We start from the raw sequence: 24,377 nt of genomic DNA on the forward strand, positions 1-24,377 counted from the left end.
GCCGGCTCCCACAGGCCGCACGTGGTCTGCGGGGATGAAAATGGCGGCACCCACGGGTCGCACGTGAGGGGTGCAGGAACGCTGGGCCTATGTACAGCTGCAATCGATCGGGCCTGGCACACAGCAGCAAAATGAACCTTCTTTCCCTTCTTTCCGCAGGCCTTGCAGGTTGCACTCCGTGCCGGGCAGCGTTGTCGGGGTGCTGTGTCTGCCTGCAGAAATAGCACATGGGCCCCCGGGGTTGGCTGGCTGCCGCGCGGCGCAGGCTTGGGGTTGGCTGGGGGTGGGGCCCACGATGTCCATGAGGGCGCTGTGTATGCCGTGCGGTCGGGGGCGTACGACGATACGTTATGGAAGGCTACCGTTAGCAAGTTCGCGAGTTGCCTGGTCGCCGTGAGGTCGAGCATACACCCTACTTATAGGCACTGGCGGATGTATGCCGACTCCATGCCCGTAACAAAAGCGTCCCTGATTAAGAGTTCTGTATGTTTCACGGCCAAAACTGCCTGACAATTGCAGTTCATAGAACATAGAACATAAAACATACAGAGCAGAAGGAGGCCATTCGGCCCATCGAGTCTGCACCGACCCATTTAATCCCTCAATTCCACCCTATCCCCGTAACCCAATAACCCCTCCTCACCTTTTTGGTCACTAAGGGGAGTTTATCATGGCCAATCCACCTAACCTGCACGTCTTTGGACTGTGGGAGGAAACCGGAGCACCCGGAGGAAACCCACGCAGACACGGGAAGAACGTGCAGACTCCGCAGACAGTGACCCAGCTGGGAATCGAACCTGGCGCTGTGAAGCCACAGTGCTATCCACTTGTGCTACCGTGCTGCCCAAAATGCCAGTTCCTCACCAGGATGTGCAGGGCATGCCAGAAATCGTCTAATGACTCACCGGGGTGTTGCTGCCTCGTGGATAGGAGGTGCCTGGCGTAGAGTTTGTTGACCGGCCGGATATAGTGTCCTTTCAGAAACTCCATAGTTTCAGGATAAGTGGGCACATCCCGGATAAGAGGAAAAATCTCAGAGCTCACCCGTGAGTACAGGATCTGAAGCTTCTGTGCGTACGAGGGCTGTTTAGTCGCTGATCTGAGGTAGCTTTCAAAGCAAGCTAGTCAGTGGTCGAAGGCCGACGCGGCGTTGTCTGCTTGAGGGTGCAGCTGTAGGCGATCTGGCTTGATGCGTAGTTCCATCGCTGTAATATCTCTGCTTAATAAATTGTTGCACTATCAATTATGACGAGACGAGAGTAGAGAGTAATTGAAGCTTTATAAGCAGAGATGTGTTGCCTCCTGCATCTGCTGCCAGAAATGGGAGCAGCTTGGTGTGCACACACATTTATACTCTGCCTGCTGGGCGGAGCCAGCAGGCAGGGATCTACCCCCGTACCTGTAGTAGCCTTACCGTATTACCTCTAATACAAGTATTATACAAACAGTGCTGACTACCACAGCCACCACTACTGGTGGCACTGCAAGTTCTGAAGAGCTACCGGCCCCTACTGGGGGCTTAATCTGCAGATGGAATCCAATACTGCCCAGGCAAGTGCCTGATTGGAATGTAATAATATCAGGCCCGCTGTTGTATAAAGGAGGTCATGGAGGTTCTCAAAACAATGCCATTTTATTCTCTCTTGCCAGAAACAATTTTGCAGCGTGAGTATGTGGCTATGCTAGGATTATAGGTTTCCTCTGGTTGCAGGGTGTCTTTGAATCCAGAAAGGATTCCACTCCCTCAAATACCAGCTGGTGTGTGGTCACAAGAAGAGAAACACTGGGCTGGATTATATATTGGCTGGGCCCATGTACACCAGCCTAAATATTGGGGCAAGCCCGCCTCCTTCCATCAGGCAGAAGGTGCAGAAGTCTGAAGACTCGCACATCCAGACATAGGAACAGCTTCTTCCCCACAGCTACAGGAGTCCTCAACGACTCCCCCTCGGACTGATCTGTTCCCTGTAAGAGGCCTATGCTGCTCTTACTCATTTGTTTGGCCCCTTGTTCCACACTGTAACCAATCACTGTTTGTCAATGTACCATTTGTCAATGTTATCTGTTGATTATTCTTGTGTCTACTATGTACTTAGTGTGTACGTTCCCTCGGCTGCAGAAAAATACTTTTCACTGTACTTTAGTACATGTAACAATAAACCAAATCAAATCAACCTGGCCAGTTCAACTTCTTTAATTTATCTGGCAAGGTGGGACTTAATCTGTCTTTAAGATTAACTCTCGCTTAAAGAAAAGAGAGCAAACTTGGAGGCCAGCAGTTCTCACCACTCCTGGATTTGCGAGCACCGGGATCCCGCCAGGACCAGGTTGGGATTCCAGGTGAGGGAGGCTGGGGGTTAAGTATGACAGAACTGGTGGAGAGGGTTAATGCAAGGAGGCAAAACCTTGCTGGGGGTGGAGGGACATCTTCCAATTGCCTCAGGATCCTGGGAAGGAGGCAACCCACCCCCTCCCAACTTTCACTGAGCAGTTACATAAGAACGAGAAGCAGGAGTAGGCCATCTGGCCCTTTGAGCCTGCTCCACTATTCAATGAGATCATGGCTAGTCTTTTGTGGATTTCCCTGCCCGAACACCATAACCCTTTATTCCTTTATTCTTCAAAAAACTATCCATCTTTTTCTTGAAAACATTTAATGAAGGAGCCTCAACTGCTTCACTAGGCAGGGAATTCCATAGATTCATAACCCTTTGAGTGAAGAAGTTCCTCCTGAGCTCAGTCCTAAATGTACTTCTTATTTTGAGGCCATGCCCCATACATCTGCTTAGACCTGCCAGTGGAAACAACCTGCCCTCATCTATGGTATCTAGCTAAATGTTGGGTGCAGGCCTCTCCCATCTCTGTTTCTCTCTGTCTCTCTCTATCTCGCTCTCTCTTTCTAATAGATCCCTCATAGGTGCTGGGTAATTGCCACTATCATTCCCTAGCTGATGAGTCGAATGCAATCTGCACATATGCATGGCAAACATACAGTGAAAGCTATGTTGAGTTTAGAGACCCTTTCACATACTTGATCCAACCTTGATGCAGTGTCCGATGGTTTAAGTTGGAGCTTCTGTTGAAGTAAAAAACAACAGTGTCCCAGTGTCTAAGTGTTGCAGTGTAAGTGACTGTTAACATTGCAAGATCAGCTTGCTGCCAGACAAGAACAGATTGATGTCATCATGGCTGTTGATTACTGTGTGCGAAAGGATTCAGTAATCTGTCCTTCAACAAATTTCTAGCTTTGTTCACCACCCTGTGGGAGTGGCAATGACTGCATGGAGCATAAACCTAAAATAAGTAGATTCTTTCAGGGAGACACCATGGGCTGAATTCTCGGATTCTGCGGCAATGTCCGCAAGATCCATCTGATCTTAGACCAAAATGTTGGCGCCGCTCCCGCATCGGTGTTCCACCTGGTGGGGATTGCAGCCGCGCCACGTAAAGCCCCCCAGCTTTACCTGACGATACGGACGCAAAATTGCCGGGCCTGTGGCCGCGCCATAAATTATGGCGTCGGCCTCATGCGGGCCCAGCCTTCTAGATAGTGTCCCCCTGTACCCCTCTGGCCACCCCTAACCCTAACACTAGTCCCCCCAGCCCCCGCCAAAGCCCCCCCTCCCCTGCCAGCAGAGTGGCTCCTCCCCGACTGTGGTAGTGCTGGACACAGTCCGCAGCCGCCACGGGGGGTTCCCGAATGGTCTGAGCACACGCACCCCACGCCATCGGGGACTCGGCCCATTGGAGACAGAGCAATGGGGGAGGGCCTCAGGTGATGTCCAGAGGCCGTCCCGGCGCCGTACTCCTCGAGTACGCCATTTTTGAGGGGGCGGAGCATCAGCAAAATGGCGCCGTCCCCGATTCCGCTGCAAAAATGGATTCTCCGGCCAATTGGAGAATCCTGCCTCATTTATGCTCCCACCACTTCCAATTTTCCAGTGCCATTGCTGTTGCCTGCCATAAAGCCAACCGAGACTATTGACATCCCCGAGTTGCTGGAGAACATCCTCCAAGGCCATCGGTAGTCTCTTCCACTGAAAATCAGCAGTCTTCGTTCGGCATTATTTCACAATATAATTGATTGCCAATGACAGACTGAAAGTAAGGTGTGAGACGTGAGACTATACATGAATCGGGATCTTGGGTTGCGATTACTGGTATTGCATTCGAATGACTTATTCACAACAGATCGGCCCTTCTCCTTCCTCTTACTCATATCCCTGATCTTCGGCTGTTCATCTACAGTTGGTGACACAGGTGTCCCCTCATGATGGTGAGGTTCTGCCGAATGCAGCAGATGACAAAACTACTGCGATTCTTGACATCTGCTCTGCCAAGCACTGCAGGACTCCTCCAGAGCAATCCATGCAATGGAAGCATGGTTTCAACATGTCAATGATCTGCTTCATCACTTTATGTATGCAAACTTGCTGCTGGACTTCTCCACACTCATGACTTGGACAGCAGGCCTGTCAATTCACCAAACATCTTGTTCTGACTGTCCATCAGCAGTATTTAGCAGAGTGCGTTATTGAAGTGCTCATCTAAGTCATCTGCAGCAGAGTCTGTGTGTGACCTTGCTCTCTGGTGAGCTGGCACATGTGATATTCTTGTCTCCTACCCCAACTCTGGGCCAATCATGCACTGTCTCTTCATGTGGCAATTCCACCTCTAAGCTACTGTCTAAAGTATGTACCGGTGTCAGAACCTGAGCTGGCAACTGTGAGTATTAAATTGAGTGGCGGAGTTTCTTCATCATCAATGCTGTTCCTCCACTGCTGAGCCAGGGGTAACTTTAACTATTTGAAAGGTGAAAGTCACAAGGGTAAGACCGTGGTGGAGGAAGGCAGCAATCATAAGAGGTGCATGTTTACACCATCTGCAGCTTGTAAACCAGATGAGCAAGGGAAATGAGGGGAGGATAGGATGTGACAAGAAGTATTAGGTATGAGAATACCATCATTCCCCTCCAGTTTTAACTCCCCCTACCGTTTTACCCCCCCCCCCCCCTCCACCCCCACTACCATGCTGACCATGGCCTGAGCAATGGGCATCCCAATAATGACCAGCGCTATCACCTCGGTGGGGGAAGGAAATGCAGGAACACCTGCCCTTTCTGGTGAACTTATGCTGCCTGCAGTCATGTACCAAATTGTCCAGCAGGAGAAAGTTAAGTGATTCATGTGATGATATGCATCACTGTAAATACACAAGAGGTTAATGTAAATACACGTAGACTAGATAGACACTAGAGTGAGCATCAGAGACATGACACACAGACATTCAACCAATAGGTCAGTAATATAGGACACGACCAATGGGCATTCACGATACACACAGAGGTGACACTACCACAGGGGGGCATTATACCAACCCATATAAAAGGACACAGCACACATGATCTTTCTCTTTCCAGTGGAGACACTTAGTGAGTACACAGGGTTGATTGAAACACATCACACCCACCACGTGGATTGTAGCAGACTGGTTAGATCATCTGAGTAGCTATAGCAGGATTAACAGGAGAGTCGAAACCAAGTAGGAGAATCATTAACAGTTTAATACATGTGTTAAAGCTATCTCAAAGTCTGAACCTTCCTTTGTCAGAGAGCACATCAAGGAAGCAGCTTATGCTACGTCAAGAGCATAACAAAACATGGTACCAGTGAGTGACTGTTAAATCCATATAGTTAAAACTCAGCGAATAGTGACAACCAGCAAAAGCACCCAGGCAAGATGATGTTTGAGATTCCGTTCCCACAGCAGCTCAGGTACCAAGGCAATCTCAGTGAAAACTGGCCTGCGTTCAGGCAGAGATTCGTGATCTACCTGGTAGCATACAACTTAGATGGCGTGGCAGATGCAGAGAAAATAAAGCTGCTACTCACCATCGCGGGTCCAAGAGCAGCTGAAATCTTCCAGACCTTCAAATACTCAAAGGGGCAAAACAAGAGCAACTTCCTGGCAGTCCTGGACAAATTCCAAGAATTCTGCGAGAAACATACAAGAAAAATAGGTAAACGAGGCGCCAACACTCACCACGAGGTAGGCTTGCAGCAACAAACAGCAGTTTTGATTTGCTGCCATCTTGGCAAAGGAACAGTGATATGCGCATTCGCAATCGCTTCCTACGACCTACGTCAGAGGCCCCGGACCACGCACACTTAAAGAAGAAATGTCCCAAAACACAAAAAAGAAAGTTTTAAAGCCGCAAAACCCGATTCTTTCACCTGGAACGACAGCACAATGCCTGAAATTCGACCAGTAGCTGAAAGTAACCTCTGCAGAACCCTGCAACAAGCAGTTAGCACCGCCCAAAGAGATGATACAGTCCTTGAAGACGATGACTCAGACCTTGAATTCTTCTTTGGACAACGTGAGCCCAATGCCAGCTCCGACACAAAACGTGATGATAAGGTCCTAGAAGACTACAGCTCAGACGATGATTTCATTATTGGAGATGGCGACCCCAGTACCAAATCCTAACCACACGAGATGTGTTCTACAGTGAAGAATCCGACAAAGACACGGATGTGTTCTTTGGATTTGAGGATCTTCAGCCCAGCATATATGACATCCCGACTCGTGAGTGCAGAATTATGCTGTGGCCTGACACCAACAGAGAGCGGTACAAGCCCACAGGCAGCGGCCTGCTGCCACACAGAGAGTGGTCCACACACCGCGAAGTGTCCTTGACTCCAGACAGAGAGTGGACCACGCACCACGAAGGGTCCCAGCCTCTGCACAGAAAGCGATGAAAGACTCCACAGCGAGACAACTGCACGTCTCCACACAGAAAGTGACTCCAGTGACACAAGTCTCCACAGCGAGCTCGTGGACAGCCTCTCCTATAGAAGCAACGCAAGACTCCAGAGCACAGTCCTTGCATGAACAAGAAGTGATGACAGTCTCCACAGCGAGACCAATGCACGAATCCACACAGGGAAAGTTGCAAGACTCCACAGAGGGAGTGACACAAGCCTCCACAGCGAGCTCGTGGACAGACTCCATGATGGAAAGAATGCAAGACTCCAGAGCGCAGTCCTTGCATGAACAAGACCATGAGGGTCTAGCAACCTCCTCTGAGCAAACAGCAGCAGACAATGCAAGTCTACCATGCTCACATGAACAACAAAGCAACTATGACAGTCCACCCAGATTGTTTGAGCCACCAGAAGAAGGCTCTGACAGTCTACCCTGCTCAAGTGAACAACAAGAAGACACTGAGGGTCTACCCACTGTATGTGAGACAAGTGTGAAGGCATCCCACTTCCCATACAAGATGTGCAACGTGACAGACCTCAGCTAGTGTGTACAGAGGCACTCGAGAATTACAGTGAGACTACTGGTCAGAAAGACACCACGTTACTTCAAAACTCATTTGCTCGAGCCTCTCCAGAAGCAAATGCATTCCTGAATGTTTTGACTCCAGACGTGGAGCATCAAGAAACCTCAGAAGATGCAAATGAACCTGAAATGACTCCAGACGGGGAGCATCAAGAAACCTCAGCTGACTCAAGTGAACCTGAAATGACTCTGGACGGGGAGCATCAAGAAACCTCAGGTGACACAGGTAAATCAGAAAGGGCTCCAGACAGGGGCCTTTGACAAGCCAAAGCTGATTCAAGTATGCTGGACATAACTCCAGATGGGGAGCGCCGTGAACTTAGTGATGGCACGCTCAAGGAAACAGCAGATGCCACAAAGGACGCTGACACAAGTAACTGTGTGAAGGACTCGTATTATCTACAGAGTGTTGTCCTTGAGCGCAGCAAACACGGCAACAAAACCAACCACCACAACAACAACATCAAAGTCAATAGCAAGAAGTGTACCAAAGTCAACAAGCACGACAAAAACAACACCAGTGGAACTACGACTGGTACGATATGGTACAACTCTGCAACTGCGGGACACTGTTACTGATCAGCTCAGTACAATGATAGACCATGGCAGGACGATGCATCTGACCAATGCACGCTTGCTGCACTACCAACAGGCAACCTGGCTTTCAGGACAGATGCCATCCAGAATTGCTACTATAAGCATCGAGAAAAAAACAGAAACAAACTCCAAATCAGCACATGAAGTGATTTGAACACTTGAACACCTCCTGATGACCAAACACCAGGACACTGACGGCATTCACAAGGGAATGACAACGTCACCATTGACACTTCCACACCAAACCATATAAATTCATGAACTATTGGACTCATAACTTTTATTTTGTATTGTATTATCCTCAAAGTCATTGCAACTATTATTTGGTCTTGTATACTATTCTACAGTCATCATAACTTGTACATAGCATCACTTATCGACCTGTTTTTGTTCAATTTTCTTTAACACTGTACAGAAAATATGTAATACGAAAAAAGGGGGTGTGTGATGATATGCATCACTGTAAATACACAAGGGGTTAATGTAAATACACGTAGACTAGATAGACACAAGAGGGAGCACCAGAGATATGACTGGCACTGGAGGGTGTGCAGAGGAGATTCACTAGGTTAATCCCAGAGCTGAAGGGGTTGGATTATGAGGAGAGGTTGAGTAGACTGGGACTGTACTCGTTGGAATTTAGAAAGATGAGGGGGGATCTTATAGAAACATTTAAAATTATGAAGGGAATAGGTAGGATAGATGCGGGCAGGTTGTTTCCACTGGTGGGTGAAAGCAGAACTAGGGGACATAGCCTCAAAATAAGGGGAAGTAGATTTAGGACTGAGTTTAGGAGGAACTTCTTCACCCAAAGGGTTGTGAATCTATGGAATTCCTTACCCAGTGAAGCAGTTGAGGCTCCTTCATTACATGTTTTTAAGGTAAAGATAGATAGTTTTTTGAAGAATAAAGGGATTAAGGGTTATGGTGTTCGGGCCGGAAAGTGGAGCTGAGTCCACAAAAGATCAGCCATGATCTAATTGAATGGCGGAGCAGGCTCGAGGGGCCAGATGGCCTACTCCTGCTCCTAGTTCTTATGTTCTTATGACACACAGACACTCAACCAATAGGCCAGTGAGACAGGACACGACCAATTCATACAGTCTGTTTGGGTGTTGCAGCTGGCACGGTTGCACAGTTGGCAATGTGTGCAAGCTGTGAGATTTGAGTGTGAACCATGTGGCAATGCTAATTATGTACGGGTCAGGTGGAGCATTTGATGGTCAGATATCAGCCTGATTGAGTGGAAATGTTGGTAAGTGAGTGATGAGAATGTGGTGAATTGACAACTGACCAAGTTTGACATTTGACATTGCATTCACTAACCTTTCGCACTTGTGAGATTATTGAATTTTTCACAGCATTGCATCCAGGTCCTCGGGGCTTGTTATCCTGGCGTTGGTCTCCATGGATACCTCCAGCACCCACTCCTTTCTCATTGTGTGACTGGAGAGTCTCCTGTCCTCTTTCAGTGGCTTTCTGCCACCATCACCAAAACCTCCATTGCAGCACTGGAAAATCCTGGTGCCTGCTCTTACACATGTTGTACCTTTATTCAATGTTTCCAAGATTAGAGCCACTTCTGTACAACCACCAGCATATGCTCCAGCTGCAATGCATCTCCTCTTTAAGAGGTGCAGGCCAGCTTTAAGTAGTGTAGGCTGTGTAGTGCTAGCTACTCGTGATACTTTCCCCCCTGCTGACACACACAGCTAATCCGCAGCACAGCGAGCTGCATGCTGAAATTGTCAAAATAAGCAGGCTGCTCAAATCTGGAGTGCTGCCTGCATTGCAATCATCGGGCCCAGGATCATCATACATTGTGACGCCCATGCCTCTTTCTGGGGCCAATTGAGTTTAGCCCGCATATTTCCCACCAGAACTGGTTGCAATACTCTTGAAGTTTAATTGCAGTCTTACGTAGAACATACCGGTGCTCTTTATTTTAGATTTAATCATCCTAGCTTGCAACCAACCAAATTTCTTTGGAAAATTTCTCAGCATCATATTTGCCTTTGTTCCATAATTCCCTCGCTAGAGCTCTAACTATAGTTACATAAACATACAAAAGAAACAATGAAAATGTAGAGAAGAATTTATTCAATGTCTAGGATCACCAGCGGAAATATGAGTTTAACCTCTGTCATGATTCAACCATTCACATGAACTCATCTGGCGGATTCTCCTCCTAATTGATAGGGGCAAATAAATTCGCCGTCTACTTTACCCTGGTTCAGATACTAAAAATGTATTATCAGGCCTGGGTTTTCAATGGATCAGATTCTTGAGTTCCTATTTCAGGCTGCGCCATTAAATGAATGCATTCCAAAAAAAAAATGTGACTAAAATACAGCTTTTTCTTTGGTACAGAAAGGAGACGTGTGATTTAACACCAAGGTTTGCGCTTTGACACTGATTTAATATCCAGCAAGCAATAAATGCCTTACCCATGTTGGTATTCTGGGCATGTGCAATCGAATAGGTTGAAACACTGGGCGGAATTTGACCTTTTTTTTTGCAGTGTGACTGGATAAGCGGAGTTGAATCTGTCAGCACCACAGGCTTTTCTCAGCCATACTGCTGGGATCTGATTGAGTCCGCCCAGTTTTAAAAGATCAGGGGCCTACTTTTAAAGGGTGCCCTGATACAAGAAATAAAAAATAGAATTCCCCATCCAAACACATGCACACACCCTCAGACTCCGAACACCTTCCCCCAGCAGTACAAACCCCACTCCCACGGAACACCCCACCCCCACAGAACACTCCCTGGCACTACCCCCGGTACTATGCCACCTGCCTCCCAGCGCTGCTCCCTGGAATAGCCCCCCAGTGCCTGCGCTGGGGGACAGTGTCAGGGCAGTGCCATGGGGCAATGCCCAGGAATGACCCTCTTTCCCCCTGAGCAATGTACTCACCTGAACTCATCTGGCGGGTTCTCCTCACCAGGTGCACACCATGGGAGATCTGTCGTGATTCACTACACGCTGACGCGAATGGATAATTGAGGGGATTACCAGCCATAAAGGCCTGATTTTTAAAAATAATTCTAATGGGAATTATGACTTTAAACATAATGGCGTGGGGTGGGGACAATCGGAATAGGAAATCCTGCCAATGTAAATCATGTTCGGGAACCTGAGCAATATTTTGCATCCCTATCACTCATAAATGTGGGCAGAAAATGCCCCACCCCCGAAGACACATTTTCTTTAACAAAACCTGTTGTGATCTGTTTCTGTATTTTTATTGTTTTTTTTAAAGGGCTGGGCAGAGAATATAAAACAGATCAAAAAGTCCATGTAATGCCTTAATCTTATAATGTTAATGTTTGATTTTACAAAAACATCATATAACATTCAGTGAAGATGCAGTTCCACCCTCTGGCTACCAGGTAGCACTGCATAGGAATTTTAACCTTCAACCATCCTTGTCCCTTCATTCTGTCTTCTCTCCCTGGCTTGTTTTTCAGACAAGTGATTAAGGTTATTTCTAAGTAAATATTTTTAATAATTAACATTGAGTTCTTCCCTTTACGTTTTTCTTGTGCAGCACTGGAGTTCTCCCTCAAAGCCATTATTTGCTTTTATCACGGGACTCAACCAATCTGATCTAAGGCCATCCACCTTCAAATCCCAGATTTAAAAAAATAAACATTCACCTTCAATGCTTAGCGATTTTCCTCACAGTGACTATGGCTTGGCCCCTCAGTCCTCATTACTGATGTTTCCATATTACTCCATAGCCCTGTCCAGGACTTTGGATTCCTTATCCTCAGCATCACTACCAGTGCTCACGTCCTTGATTTGCAGCATTTTATTGCTGCTTTTCTGTTTTCCATACCTATTCTTGCACTATGTGCTCGGTCCCTAGTTGACTGTAACTCTATGAATACAAGAAGGAAGTTGTCCCTGTCAAATGTAGGCTTAGAAGGCAAAATTGCTGTCTTGGAGCGAATGTATAGTCACAAACAGAAAAAAATTAGGATTACGTCTGTTTTAGAATAGAATCCTTACAGTGCAGAAGGATACCATTCTTCCCATCAGGTGTGCATTAACCCTCCTTATCCCTGCAATTCCCCACCCTATCCCTGCAAACACAGTTAACCAGCACTTAACATGGCCAATCCACCTTACCTGCACATGGGGAGAACATGCAAACTCCAGAGTCACTCAAAGGAAGAATTAAACCCGGGTCCCTGGCGCTGTGAGGCAGAAGTGCTAACCGCTGTGCCGCACTTCTTCAAGATACCAAAAATATTCAGATTGAGGAACGAGCCAGTGCTCCCAAAGGTTATAAGGTGGACTATTGTGCCATTGTTAAATTTCCTAGATTTTCCTTTAATTTTTTTGCACCCTACCACAGAAGCTGCTATCAGACTCCATGTAGTATAACAGTTAAAGCAAATAACAGAACTAACTTCCCACAAGCAACACTACAGGATATTGGCACATCCTTTGAAAAAAATCAGACAGCAAGCAACGCGAATCAAATCCAAACTTTAATGACTTGATTAAACAAAATCCAGAGCATTATAGAAGAGGGGTTGCTTATAATATCACTATCCTGAAGAAAAATAACATTTTATCCAAATTCCTTTGTACAAAGCAATGATTTCTCCAATATTCTGTTCCATGTACAGAATCAATAAAAAGATCAATCAGTTCTCAATCATATCACCATAATATATACACACAGTCGGATCTAATACCTAAATCAAGCATTTATTTAAAAAATTAAGTACTGGATACTAAATTACCAGAATTTCTGTGGTAAATCTCTGAGGAAGAGAAGGGGCTTCTCGATCCTGACGGGGTTTTCGTTGAAGGAGTGATTTGCAGATTAATATTCATCCCAATGTAAAGTGTGCAAGCAAGGAAATGTTTGCCCGTGATGGCTGGAAATTACTATAATGTGAACTTCTCCACCTACCCTCCCTCCCACCGTACACACATATACATGTTCATTTTCTCTGTAATACGTTCTTTCAACTTGTTCTCAAATCAATCTGACACCGAAGAGTAATCACAGGCTGTTTATTTATAAACAGGACCATGGTTAATGGGAAGACATACAAATCCATCAGGATAATAGCAAAGGAGAGCTGGTGATACCTATAAGAGCCTGTGTACTCCCTGTGCCTGTAAAAGCTATAACCAATGACAGCTGTGGGTTAGGAGAGAAAAAAATGCAAACATGACTTCAAACTGATAACTGGACTCTCATTCCTTGGCCAAATGCTTCCTTCCTGACTGGTGAGCAATAGACAGCACAAACATAATATCTAGGAGCAGGATTAGTCAATTCAGCCCCTTGAGCCTGCTCTGCCATTCAGAACGGCATTCTTCACTTCCAACCTACACACAATAAGGAAGAAGCTGTTGGATGATTATTCTGCTCTGTTGGCAGCCAATATTAATATGTGTCAGTAGATGTATTATAATGTGCTCATCAAAATGTCGGCAGAATATGTTTCAGTTTTTGTCACTCAGTATCAGCACTGATCATGTACAGTGCAGGCTGGACAGAGTAACGCTTACTCTGCAATATGATTTATCTGCAGTCTAATGAGAGTGGTTTCCTACACCTGTGGGTATTTACATATCCTAAATCACTCACCTTTTTGGCCTTTCTAAAAGGATTGCAAACAATATGTTCTTTAGCCTTGTAATTCAGTGTTTGGCTGAAACATAAGGCTTACCAAACCCGTTTCACTTCAGTCCTTTACAAGTAGCATGTACATTAGACAACTAAAGTAGTTCAGTCCTATTTGCTACTACTGTTACTTACGTAACTTGTGAGGTTTTCTGGTGTTGAAAATGGGAAGTGTCAAACTGGTACATTAGGATATGCTCTTGAGTTTGTGTAAAGGTGCTTTGCTGGGAAAAATAGAGGCAACTTTGCTCAAAGCCCAGCTAAAATATGGGTCTAAAGATAAATACAGCACTGAGTGTCCCACTAAAACAAATGTTTATGAGGTAGAAACTGAAACAAAGGTGTATAAATACTTCCTGGGCGCGATCTAACGGAAAGGTTTTGTGGTGGGATTTGCTGGGAATTTCCCACCGGCTCTGTCGACAAGTTCCCCACCGTTATCTAACCACATACTGGGCACGATCGAATGGCCACACTGGGCTCGAAAAGCAGCTTGCTGCGGCGCAACATAGCTGATAGAAGCCGGGAGACCCCGCTCCCAGGATCTACCCGGCTCACAACGCCACGCAAGATCTGAGGTGATTACTTTTGGGTAATGTAAATCCTGACCATTGTGGGCGAAATCACTTTTTGGAAAATCTGCATTTACAAGCGAGACAAGCCTCACTGTAATATGTGGGCCGGGATTCTCCCGTACCCGGCGGGGCGGGGGGGGTGTCCCGGCGTGTTGGAGTGGCGTGAACCACTCGGACGTCAGGCCGCCCCAAAGGTGCGGAAGTCTCCGCACCTTTAGGGGCCAAGCCTGCACATTATGGGGCTAGGCCCGCGCCGCAGTGGTTCCCACTCTGCCGGCTGGCGTGAACGGCCTTTGACGCCACACCAGCCGGGGCCGAAAGGACTTCGCCGGCCGGCGTAAGTCCGCGCATGTGCCGGAGTGTCAGCGCCTGCTGACATCATACCGGCGCATGCGCAGGGGAGGGGGTCTCTTCCAACTCCGCCATGGTGAAGACCATGGAGAAAGCGGAAGAAAATGAGTGGCCCCACGGCACAGGCCTGCCCACCGATCGGTGGGCCCCGATCGCGGGCCAGGCCACTGTGGGTCAGATCGCCCACGCCCCCCCCCAGGACCCCGGCGTTCGCCCACTGCGCCAATCCCGCTGGTCAGATAGGTGGTTTAATCTACGCCGGCAGGAGAGGCCTGTCAGCAGCGGGACTTTGGCCCATCGCGGGCCGGAGAATCGACGCGGGAGGCCCACCGACTGGCGCAGCGCAATTCTTGCCCCCGCTGAATCTCAGGGGAGCGGAGAATTTGGGACACGGCGGGGGCAGGATTGACGCCGGCCCCGGGCGATGCTCCGACCTGGCGGGGGGTGTCGGAATATCCCTTCCGTGGTTTCCCGAGGCACCCGAGGCATTGGGATCTATCTCCTTTTCCTCAGAGACCTCAGGCGAGCACCGTTCAGTACTGGTCTCCACAAACAGGGACTAAACAGAACTGCCCTTTTGGGGGTCTCCCAGGAGTTCAGAGGCCCCAGGTGCAAGCCCTTTGGACAGGGTGATATCCTGGTACTGCTGGTGCCACCCGGGATCCCAGGCACTTCCAGAGTGTCTAGCTGGCAGTGCCATGGTGGCCAGGTGGCACTGCCAGCTGGCAGGGCCACTGCCTGGGTATCAAATTGGCACTGCCAAGCTGGCATCTTCACGTGGCAGCAATTGTGCTGAGGGGGCTCTGTGTGCAGATGTTGGGGATGGTGTGGGGGGCCCGGGGATCCCTCAGTGAGTTGGGGGTCAGGGGTCATAGAACATAAAGTGCAGAAGGAGGCCATTAGGCCCATCGAGTGTGTACCAACCCACTTAAGCCCTCACTTCCACCCTATCCCCTTAACCCAATAACCCCTCCTAACCTTTTTGGACACGAAGAGCAACTTATCATGGCCAGTCCACCTAACCTGCACGTCTTTAGACTGTGAGAGGAAACCGGAGCACCCGGAGGAAACCCACACAGTCACGGGGAGAACATGCAGACTCCACACAGTGACCCAGCGGGGAATCGAACCTGGGACCCTGGCGCTGTGAGGTCACAGTGCTATCCACTTGTGCTACCGTGCTGCCCACATGGGGGTCACATCAAAGGCTCCAGAGATCAGCACGCCATTTAAAAATGACATCACAGTTTCTCATTACACTGAGGAATTGCGGCAAGTGGAGCCTCTCAGTGCAGGAAACAGGTCTAGGTGTGGCCTCCGCCGTGTGTTTCCAACTGAGGCTCCCTATCTAACCTGAGTGACATTTAATAGCATTGTGTTTCCCAGCACTATGAGCGGCGGTAAGAATACAGCTAAACGCACTCGCTATGGGACTTGGTTCTCATTTAGTTAAATCATGTCCTTAGTCATTTTTCTCAGCCCTGGGGAGTTTCTCCCCAGTCAAGACCGCACTTAAAATAATTTTCATCATTGGGAACTGAACCGCTGCCCAGACCGGCTTCTCAGAGACAGAGATTGAGCCACCATCTTAAAAGAGTGCCCCGATTTCAGAGTGAGCTTCCACACACCCCCACCCATGAGGAATGTCTCTCCTCCCCCCCCCCCCCCCACACATGGGCATTACCCCACACACCCTGCCCCCAAAGTGATGGCACCCTGCTATGGGGTCGCTGAGGCACCCCCATTTTCAGGCCTTCCCACCACTTCCCGGATCCCCAACCTTCACCCCCAAACCTTTCAGAGGTCCCTTCATATCCACCCTGCACTCTCCAATCTTCATACCTCTTTCCACCCTCCTTTCATGGGCACAATTCCCCTAACCCTTGGGGAATCAATTAAAAACATTTTCAGTAAAATAGCATTGGCTACAATGTTTAATGTAGCAGCACGGATATTGCCACCCAACAGAAATGACAAATGATGGCTGCTGCTGGCAGAACAACAAAGCCAAAATCAAATAACACTTCAAGTCACAAAATGTGCAAAATTAGAACGGTATTTTGAAATCAGTGTACATTATCAGGGAATGAATTGAAGGTAGAAATCTAATTTCACTCTTGCAGTTCATTTGTATCTTCCTGATTACTTTAAAGGTTTGCAGCTATTTCATTATTCTCCAAATACCTTATATGAAACCCTTATTAGATTCCAGCCTGCACCAACCTGTGACATATCTACTGCATTAAAAATAAACTATTTCAGCCCTGCTCTCTGGAATTCTATTCCAGAACTCTTCACTCTATTACATCTTTTCTCACTTTTTAAAGACTCCCAAAACCTGCCTCTTTGTCACCCCCTCTAATTTTGTCAGCCCCTATAGGGGTTGGTTTAGCACAGTGGGCTAAACAGCTGAATTGTAATGCAGAACAATGCTAGCAGCGTGGGTTCAATTCCTGTACAGGCCTCACCGAACAGACGCCGGAATGTGGCGACTAGGGGCTTTTTACAGTAACTTCATTGAAGCCTACTCGTGACAATAAGTGATTATTATTATTATTATTATTAATTGATCTCCAAACCCTGCTCAGTATTCAAAATACCCTCCCATTGTGAAGCATTTCAGACTCAGGAATGTAGTGAAAACTATTTCTTAATTTTTGAAGGCAACCACATGCCCAATTTCAGGTATTATAACATCATAATTAAGGTAACAATAGGAATACTTTATTTTAATTTTGGATGCTCAGCCATGATCGAAAATTAATTATGTTTGAACAATTTAAACAATTGTGGGCATCACAGAGTAATAAAATTAACTGCAGCAAATTATGCCTAATCCTCATCAACAGGTCATCCACAAACTATGATTAATTGTTTTTTATACGTAATCTTAATTATCATTATACTCTTTATATGATTCACATTCTTATACATTGCCCAATTCGAAATTCTGTGAAATTCCATGTAGATTCTTGCATTGTCTACCATAATATCGTACGACTACTGCAGAAACCCTAGAAAAACAGTATACATGCCTTTTTTACAGGGTTTGCAAAGATTTTCCACAGCAGCACAGCAAACAAATGAAGAAATCTTCCACATGTGCTTGATCATCATTAAATCTATACTTTCATTGCATAACTTTTTGTTTGCCTTTCTAAACTTAATTTTCAATGTGGGCTGACAAGAAATCCATTGCACTATTGAAGAGTAACTATGAATGGTTTGTGGCCCATATATTGATTTATATTCCTACCTATTCCTCAAACATGGCATCTGTTTAATCGGTTAGGTAAATATCATTTTCAATCATATCATTGGTGAATAAGGCTCTAAATTTATGGGAAGAAAGAATAGTTTTACTCATCAGACTTATTCATACTGGGAGACAGTCATGGAAGGCTGTGACCTCTGGAGGCTGACTGTTTGGTGAGGCACGTAAAGAGGGCAAGGAGAAATAGGAAGCTCAGCTGACTGAGGAAATAGCCCAGAGAAAAGAGAGCAGTGAATTCTGCATTTTCTCAGCCTGTTGTCTTCATTTGCAACAATTGTAGCAAAGACAGCCATGTCAGAGTAGGCTCCTGAGTGACAACACAGTGCAAGCCCCCCCACGAGACAGAAGGCTGCCAAGTTACTAAGCTATCCATACTGTAATTTTATGTCAAACCCAGTTTTGCAGTGACAGAGTAAGTGCTGGCTAGGGCGAGATAAGTTGGGTTCAGCTCACCGGATGTACAGCTGGCATTTCCCACCCCATTGCCCGGCACTTAGAAGAAGTAAATGCTGGAAGCATGTCTGACATTGTCACACTGGTGGGGCGGGGCCTGAAAACGTTAGCAGTATTGCGTTTCCAGAAATTGGGGTGCTTTTTTTAAAAGGGTGCCCAATCCAAAAAGAAGGACCCCACCCACCAAAACACACACAGAGACCCCCAGACACACACAGGCCATCCTACCCCCATGGGGACCCACTCCCACATACATGGGAAACCTCTACTTCACATAGGAAATCTCCCCCTACCCACATACATGGAAAAACCCCACATGGAGCTCTCCTGAGGGCCCCTCAGTGCTGTCCCCTCTGGCGCAGTGCTGGGAGGCAGCGTCTGGGGCCAACACCAGGAAGCAGTGCTGGGGCAGTGCCAATGTTCCAGAGGGCAGTGCCAGAGTACTGACAGGTATCTCCCTCTCCCCTGGGCTGTAGTTAACCTGTGTGCTCCCAGTGGGTTCCCTTTGCTTGGTTCCAATCTTAAAAAAAACTGTTGTAAATGTTGCCAATGTAATGTTGGTGAGGGGGTGGGGGTATCCCAATGTGGGGAGAATGATACAACAGGGAAGCCTGCTAATGAGATGGAAATTTATTTAAATGAGTATTTCCTGGGCGGGAACCTCGTTATGTCCATGGTGGTAGAAGGGGACAGTCGCATCCTGAGATCGCACTGCGACATTCTCGGATTTGGCCTCTTGTGGGAGTTTGTGCCTACGTTGCCAAAATCCCAGCCAGTACGATGAAGGGTAACAGTAAATGAATATAGAATTAATTTCTTCATCTTGTACAGGAAACATATCTCCCTCTGAATTAGAATATACCATTTTTAGCCGTGGAAACAAAAGTGGAGTAGGCCCTGACTCCTAAATCACACACAGCAAACCACCCAAGGTATAGACAGTAGCAATCTTCTGCTGAAGATTGTAGGTGCTGTGGCACTTACTGTAATTAAGAGCTATTTTTGTAACTATGTTATGGGTGATTCATTTTGGGATAAAAGCCTAAAAATTATTTTTGGCAATATTAACAACTGAACAGCTAATGCGTTTGTACCATATTCCTTTGACAGTATTTTGGTGAAGGTTTTAATGTTTAATATAAATAAGTAAATGCCTCCACTGAAATAGCAAACAGCAGAATATCATGCTAATATCACTGACTAGGTTTTATGCTCAGAAAGGTACAGCAAGAAGGAAGAGTCATCAGAAAAATATCATTGGGAAATTTTAACGTGAGTTAATGGGTTGGATTGGGTGGAGTGAGGGGTTTAAATGGACAAAAAATGGAAGCATGATGGGAAATCAGATGCAACTCACAGATTCCAACTTTTATGCAGGAGCCAATAAGCATTTTAAAAAATAAATTTGGAGTACCCAATTCATTTTTTTTCCAATTAAGGGGCAATTTAGCATGGCCAATCCACCTACCCTGCACATCTTTTGGGTTGTGGGGGCGAAACCCATGCAAACATGGGGAGAATGTGCAAACTCCACGCGGACAGTGACCCGGAGCCGGGATCGAACCTGGGACCTTCGCGCCGTGAGGTAGCAGAGATAACCCACTGCGCCACCGTGCTGCCCCCGATATGTGTTTTAAGTCTGTCAATGGGACCTCAGATTTAACCTGTTCTGCAGTTTTAATTCTCTTCCTGGCCCCTCAATGAAATGAAATGGAATGAAAATCGCTTATTGTCACAAGTAGGCTTCAAATGAAGTTACTGTGAAAAGCCCCTAGTCGCCACATTCCGGTGCCTGTTCGGGGAGGCTGTTACGGGAATTCAACCATGCTGCTGGCCTGCCTTGGTCTGTTTTAAAAGCCAGCAATGTAGCCCTGTGCTAAACAGCCTCAGGCAAACTCCCCCATCATCTGACGACCTCACTCCCTCATGTAAACCATGGGTCAGAAACCCATTTGCTAAAAGTGAGGATTAGACTATCAGGGATTACAACCCTCTCCCTGTCCAGGGATTGGAGCCTCCTCCCTTCCAGAGTCAGGAATTGGACACCATGGAATTGGACACTTTTCCTGGGATCACAAACCAGTTTCTCCAGTTTCAGGGATGGGATATCTCCTTCTGGGATCACATCCACCCCACAGTGTCTAGGATGAGATTCTTTCGGGCAGGGCCAGTAATTGGGACCCTGGAACTGGACCCTTTAGGGCCAGGTATTGGACCTCCCTCCCAAGGCTAGCATCCCTCACACCCTCACTGGGGTCTGGGACTGCCCATCCCCATCCTTGGTCAGTGATTGGTCCACAATTTCTGAGGTCAGGGAGCAGACACTCCCTGGGATCAAGCAACCCAAGCTGAGGATCAGACCCCCTTGGGTTTGGACAACCCGCTTGGGATCTGGTATCTCACCTAACTGATTCTAGAATTCCCTCACCCAATGGAAGTCAAGGCTGTCAAATCAGACTGACATCCAGGTCAGGAACCTATCCCTGCCATAAGGTGAATGTTGCAGAGCAGCAGCATGCGGGAAAACCCAAACTTCTGGGTCTGAATTTTCCCAAGCTTTTGGAGGTGGGCTGCAAGCTAACATGGCAAAGGAAGACATCAGGAGGGGAGTCTCCTCTCTGTGCTCAAGGTGCTGCCACTCGAACAATAACCCTAATTGCCAGGGATGATCTACCAGCCCCTTCTTCCCTTAAATTACTCACCTCCTCAAGGACACCTCAATACCGAGATGCTCTCTCCTTGGCAATGCAGGCTCAGGGCTCGCCACTACTATTGGCGGTGCTGACAAAGCATCTGAGCTGCTCGCCCACTGATTGTGCTGGCAGCTCTTGGGTAGGGCACTGTCCTTAATTCAGGCAAAATCTTCCCGCAGAATCCCACTGGCTGATCGCCCTGGCGTGGGTCTTTCAGCTCCTCAGAACCATTCAGCTTCCAGGTTTCCCACATGTCACCTGCGCCCAACCCCTACAGTTGCAGTGTGTCAAAAAGTTAGAATTTCCCCTATTATTTTGTTAATGAGTGACTGCAAGGCACATAATTCATCATAATATAAAAACAGAAAGTGCTGGAAAAGCTCAGCAGGTCTGGCTGCATTTGTGGAGAGAGCGACAGAGTTAACATTTCGAGTCCAATGTGACTTCTTTGAAACTCTGTTTTCCACAAACGCTACCAGACCTGATGAGTTTTACCAGCACTTCCTGTTTCAGGTCATTAGCATCTGCAGTATTTTGCTTTTATTTACATGACTCACCATTATAGTTCTCAGGGGTACGTTTATAAGATACCCACTGGTACCGGCAAGCCAGAGCGCCCCGGTGCCTTTCCCCAGCCCAGATAAATGGGGAGGATTGGCAGCAAGAAGGTCACCTGGCTGCAAAATCCAAATCCAAAAAGAATGATGGTCGATAGGAAGGTGATCAACCAGCATTGTGACAACTCCATGTAACAACGAAAACCCAAGGAGAAACAACCATTTATATATCTTTCAGAAAATATTTAAAAGCATCTAAAACTCGTCTCCAGAAATTCTGAAAGTTCATCAAATGTAGTGTCAGAAATTACGATTTTATTATGTTGCCTGCCAGTCAATCCCAGAAAATAATTTTGAACATGATGTAGAGAGTACCTATTTGGACAACTGCCGTTGCATTACTGTTTGCGATGTTTTGCTGTATCAGTATACATTGCTGTTCAATCTTTTAACTGCAGCATTCAATCACTCAAGTATCCAATATTTTGTGTCAACTTGGAAACAAAGGCTTTCTCATTTTAAGTAGGGCAGGCAAATGAAAGCGTGATGAACAATCATGTAGTAAAAGTGACGAAGGAATAAGCAACATCTTTAATTGAAGCTGCTATAATAGAAATACTTAGAAAAGTACATTTGGTTGCTTGTCTGTGTAGAATAATTGTACCGTTAAGTACCAAACAGCATTTCACAATTACAGGAAGATATTACCTTACTGGAATGAGAACCAGCTTGATTTCTGAGCAGTATAACAATTGGTTAGTGACATTTCCTATATTGAACACTGGAATTCAGAGTTGTTTCATGCTCGAGGAAAATTGAAAGCTTTAGTATTTGTTCTCCAACTAAAAAGATCCAGCTGCAGGTACAAGGATTTAACAACCGCTTTTGCCTTGAGTCCTAAATAATCCTGTCGAACAAATGACATGCAAAGGAGTTTTGAAGATCACGTTCCTCCTTTCTATAGAAGCCTCTATATTGGAGTCTGCTACATCCTCTAGAGCTCCAAAATACAAACACAGTGGGATTCAGACCTATAGGATGCATTTCATTCAATTTTGTGTGCTCCCTTTACTTCAGTGAGAATAATGAGTTAACATTTGTATCAACACTGCAACAAGCACATAAAGGCCAGAGCTGCAGAAAACTGAAGAAGGCAGCTGTTTTATTTATTGAAACCAGTGCTGTCTGTGCAACTGTTCCTCATGCCATGGAGGAGGCCTGTTTCTGCTCCTCCTGCTCTTGTTCACCATCTCCCATCAGTGGCTGCCGTTTTTTAAGCTCTCTATGGTATTTTGCCATCAAGGAAGCATAGATGCAACCATATGCCCCAGCTACCACCATCATGATGCAAACGATGCCACATAAAACCCCAGCAACAATGACTGTTCCAATGGCTCGCCTGACACTGACTGGACGGTAACGTTGTCTGACGCAATCTGAGCTATGAAAGTAATGTGGCCTTGGGGTACTGACCTCCTGTTTCACACAGGGAGGGCCAGTGACTTTTACTGACGATTTGTTTTCATCCTCTAGTTGGGTACAATAGCTGAACATCTCTACGGGAACTACTCTGAGATCTTTCCCACGGAGGTCTTTCGGCAGTGAACATTCGATTCCATCAAGTTTTCCACCTGATTTTAAGAAAGAGTAATCAGTTAATAAGATCTTGTAGCATTCTACCACTCAATACAATTTTATCTTCACAGTATCGCCATTTATTAAAGTAGGCAATGTTTACATTTGTTGAACGAGTATTAGTAACCTTATCTTATTTTATATTTTCTCCTCTCTTTAACTCCCTTTCATAATATTTGGTTATTTGATTGCCGGGAGGAGATTGTCAGGCCAATTGTTCACTTGCAATGGGAGATGGTACATATAAGGAATGTAACATGTGAAGTAATTTTCAACTATATAGTCCAGGATTTTAATTGGAAGAAAGTCATTGGCTGTGAACCAGTTGTTTCCCATGTTCAACGTGAATGCCTTTTCTTCCTGTGAGCAGAGATTCAGGGCAGAATTCTCCAACTGTTCTGTTGGGTTTTCCCATGGCGGAGGCAGCTCACCATCGATCACCAGTGGGATCTTCTGGTCCCACCAAAGACAATGGTGATTTACGTTTCTCACCCATGCCCCCGACGAGGAAGCAACTGCAGGTGTCGACTCTGGCGAGACCGGAAAATCCCTTCAGTGGGAAAGGCTTGAGATTTCTGTCCTTAGTCTCTGCGGTTGAATCAAGTGCTGACCTGGTCCAATATTTATTGGCCTGTACTTCCTTCAGGAATCACCAGATACACCAACAACAACTGTGATGCAGTGAAATATCCCAAAGCATTTTACAGGAACATTATCAAACAGAATTCATCACCATGCCACATAAACAGATATTAGCAGTTTTTAAGTAGTGTCTTAAAGGAATAGAGTGAGATAACAACGCAGATACTTTTAGCGAGATCATTCAACACCTTAGGGCCATGACAGCTGAAAACATGGTCAGCAATAGTGTGGTGAAGGGGAAGTTCAAGGAGCCAGAATTGAAGGAATTTGAAAATGAGAATGGGAATTTTAAAGTCAAGGCATTGCTGGACCAGAAGCCAGTGTAGGTTGGTGTAAAATTGAGATAATGGGTGAGCAGGATTTACTGCAAGCTCGCTGGAATATCGGCAACACAGTTTTGGATTAAATCAGACATGTGGAGGGCTTGTCAACCTCTGCCCATCTCCAACATCCATTACCACCCAATGTCCTTGAATGTATTGCCGCCTCTGAAATCTGCGCCCATCTCTCCCAGAATTCCATGCTTGAATCCCTCCAATCCGGTTTCTTCCCCTGTCCTAGCTCTTACCAGAGTCACAAAGGATAAACTATTCTTT

The 24,377-nt window shown here is 46.4% G+C and overlaps 2 protein-coding genes across 6 annotated transcripts in view; one reads left to right on the forward strand and one right to left on the reverse strand.

Moving 5' to 3' along the window:
- Positions 1 to 24,377, forward strand: part of cacna2d4a (calcium channel, voltage-dependent, alpha 2/delta subunit 4a) — a 591,407-nt gene that overhangs the window by 287,612 nt on the left and 279,418 nt on the right. The window lies entirely within an intron of this gene.
- The window catches only part of lrtm2a (leucine-rich repeats and transmembrane domains 2a), a 102,065-nt gene continuing 97,446 nt past the window's right edge, over positions 19,759 to 24,377 (reverse strand). For both annotated transcript variants that reach the window (XM_038781422.1, XM_038781423.1), the window contains one exon: positions 19,759 to 23,135. In XM_038781422.1, the coding sequence (XP_038637350.1) occupies positions 22,705 to 23,135 (431 nt within the window). In that variant the 3' untranslated portion in view covers positions 19,759 to 22,704. The remainder of the gene's footprint in view (positions 23,136 to 24,377) is intronic.

Source organism: Scyliorhinus canicula, chromosome 20 (genome assembly GCF_902713615.1).
Source record: "Scyliorhinus canicula chromosome 20, sScyCan1.1, whole genome shotgun sequence".
Taxonomy (NCBI): Eukaryota; Metazoa; Chordata; class Chondrichthyes; order Carcharhiniformes; family Scyliorhinidae; genus Scyliorhinus; species Scyliorhinus canicula.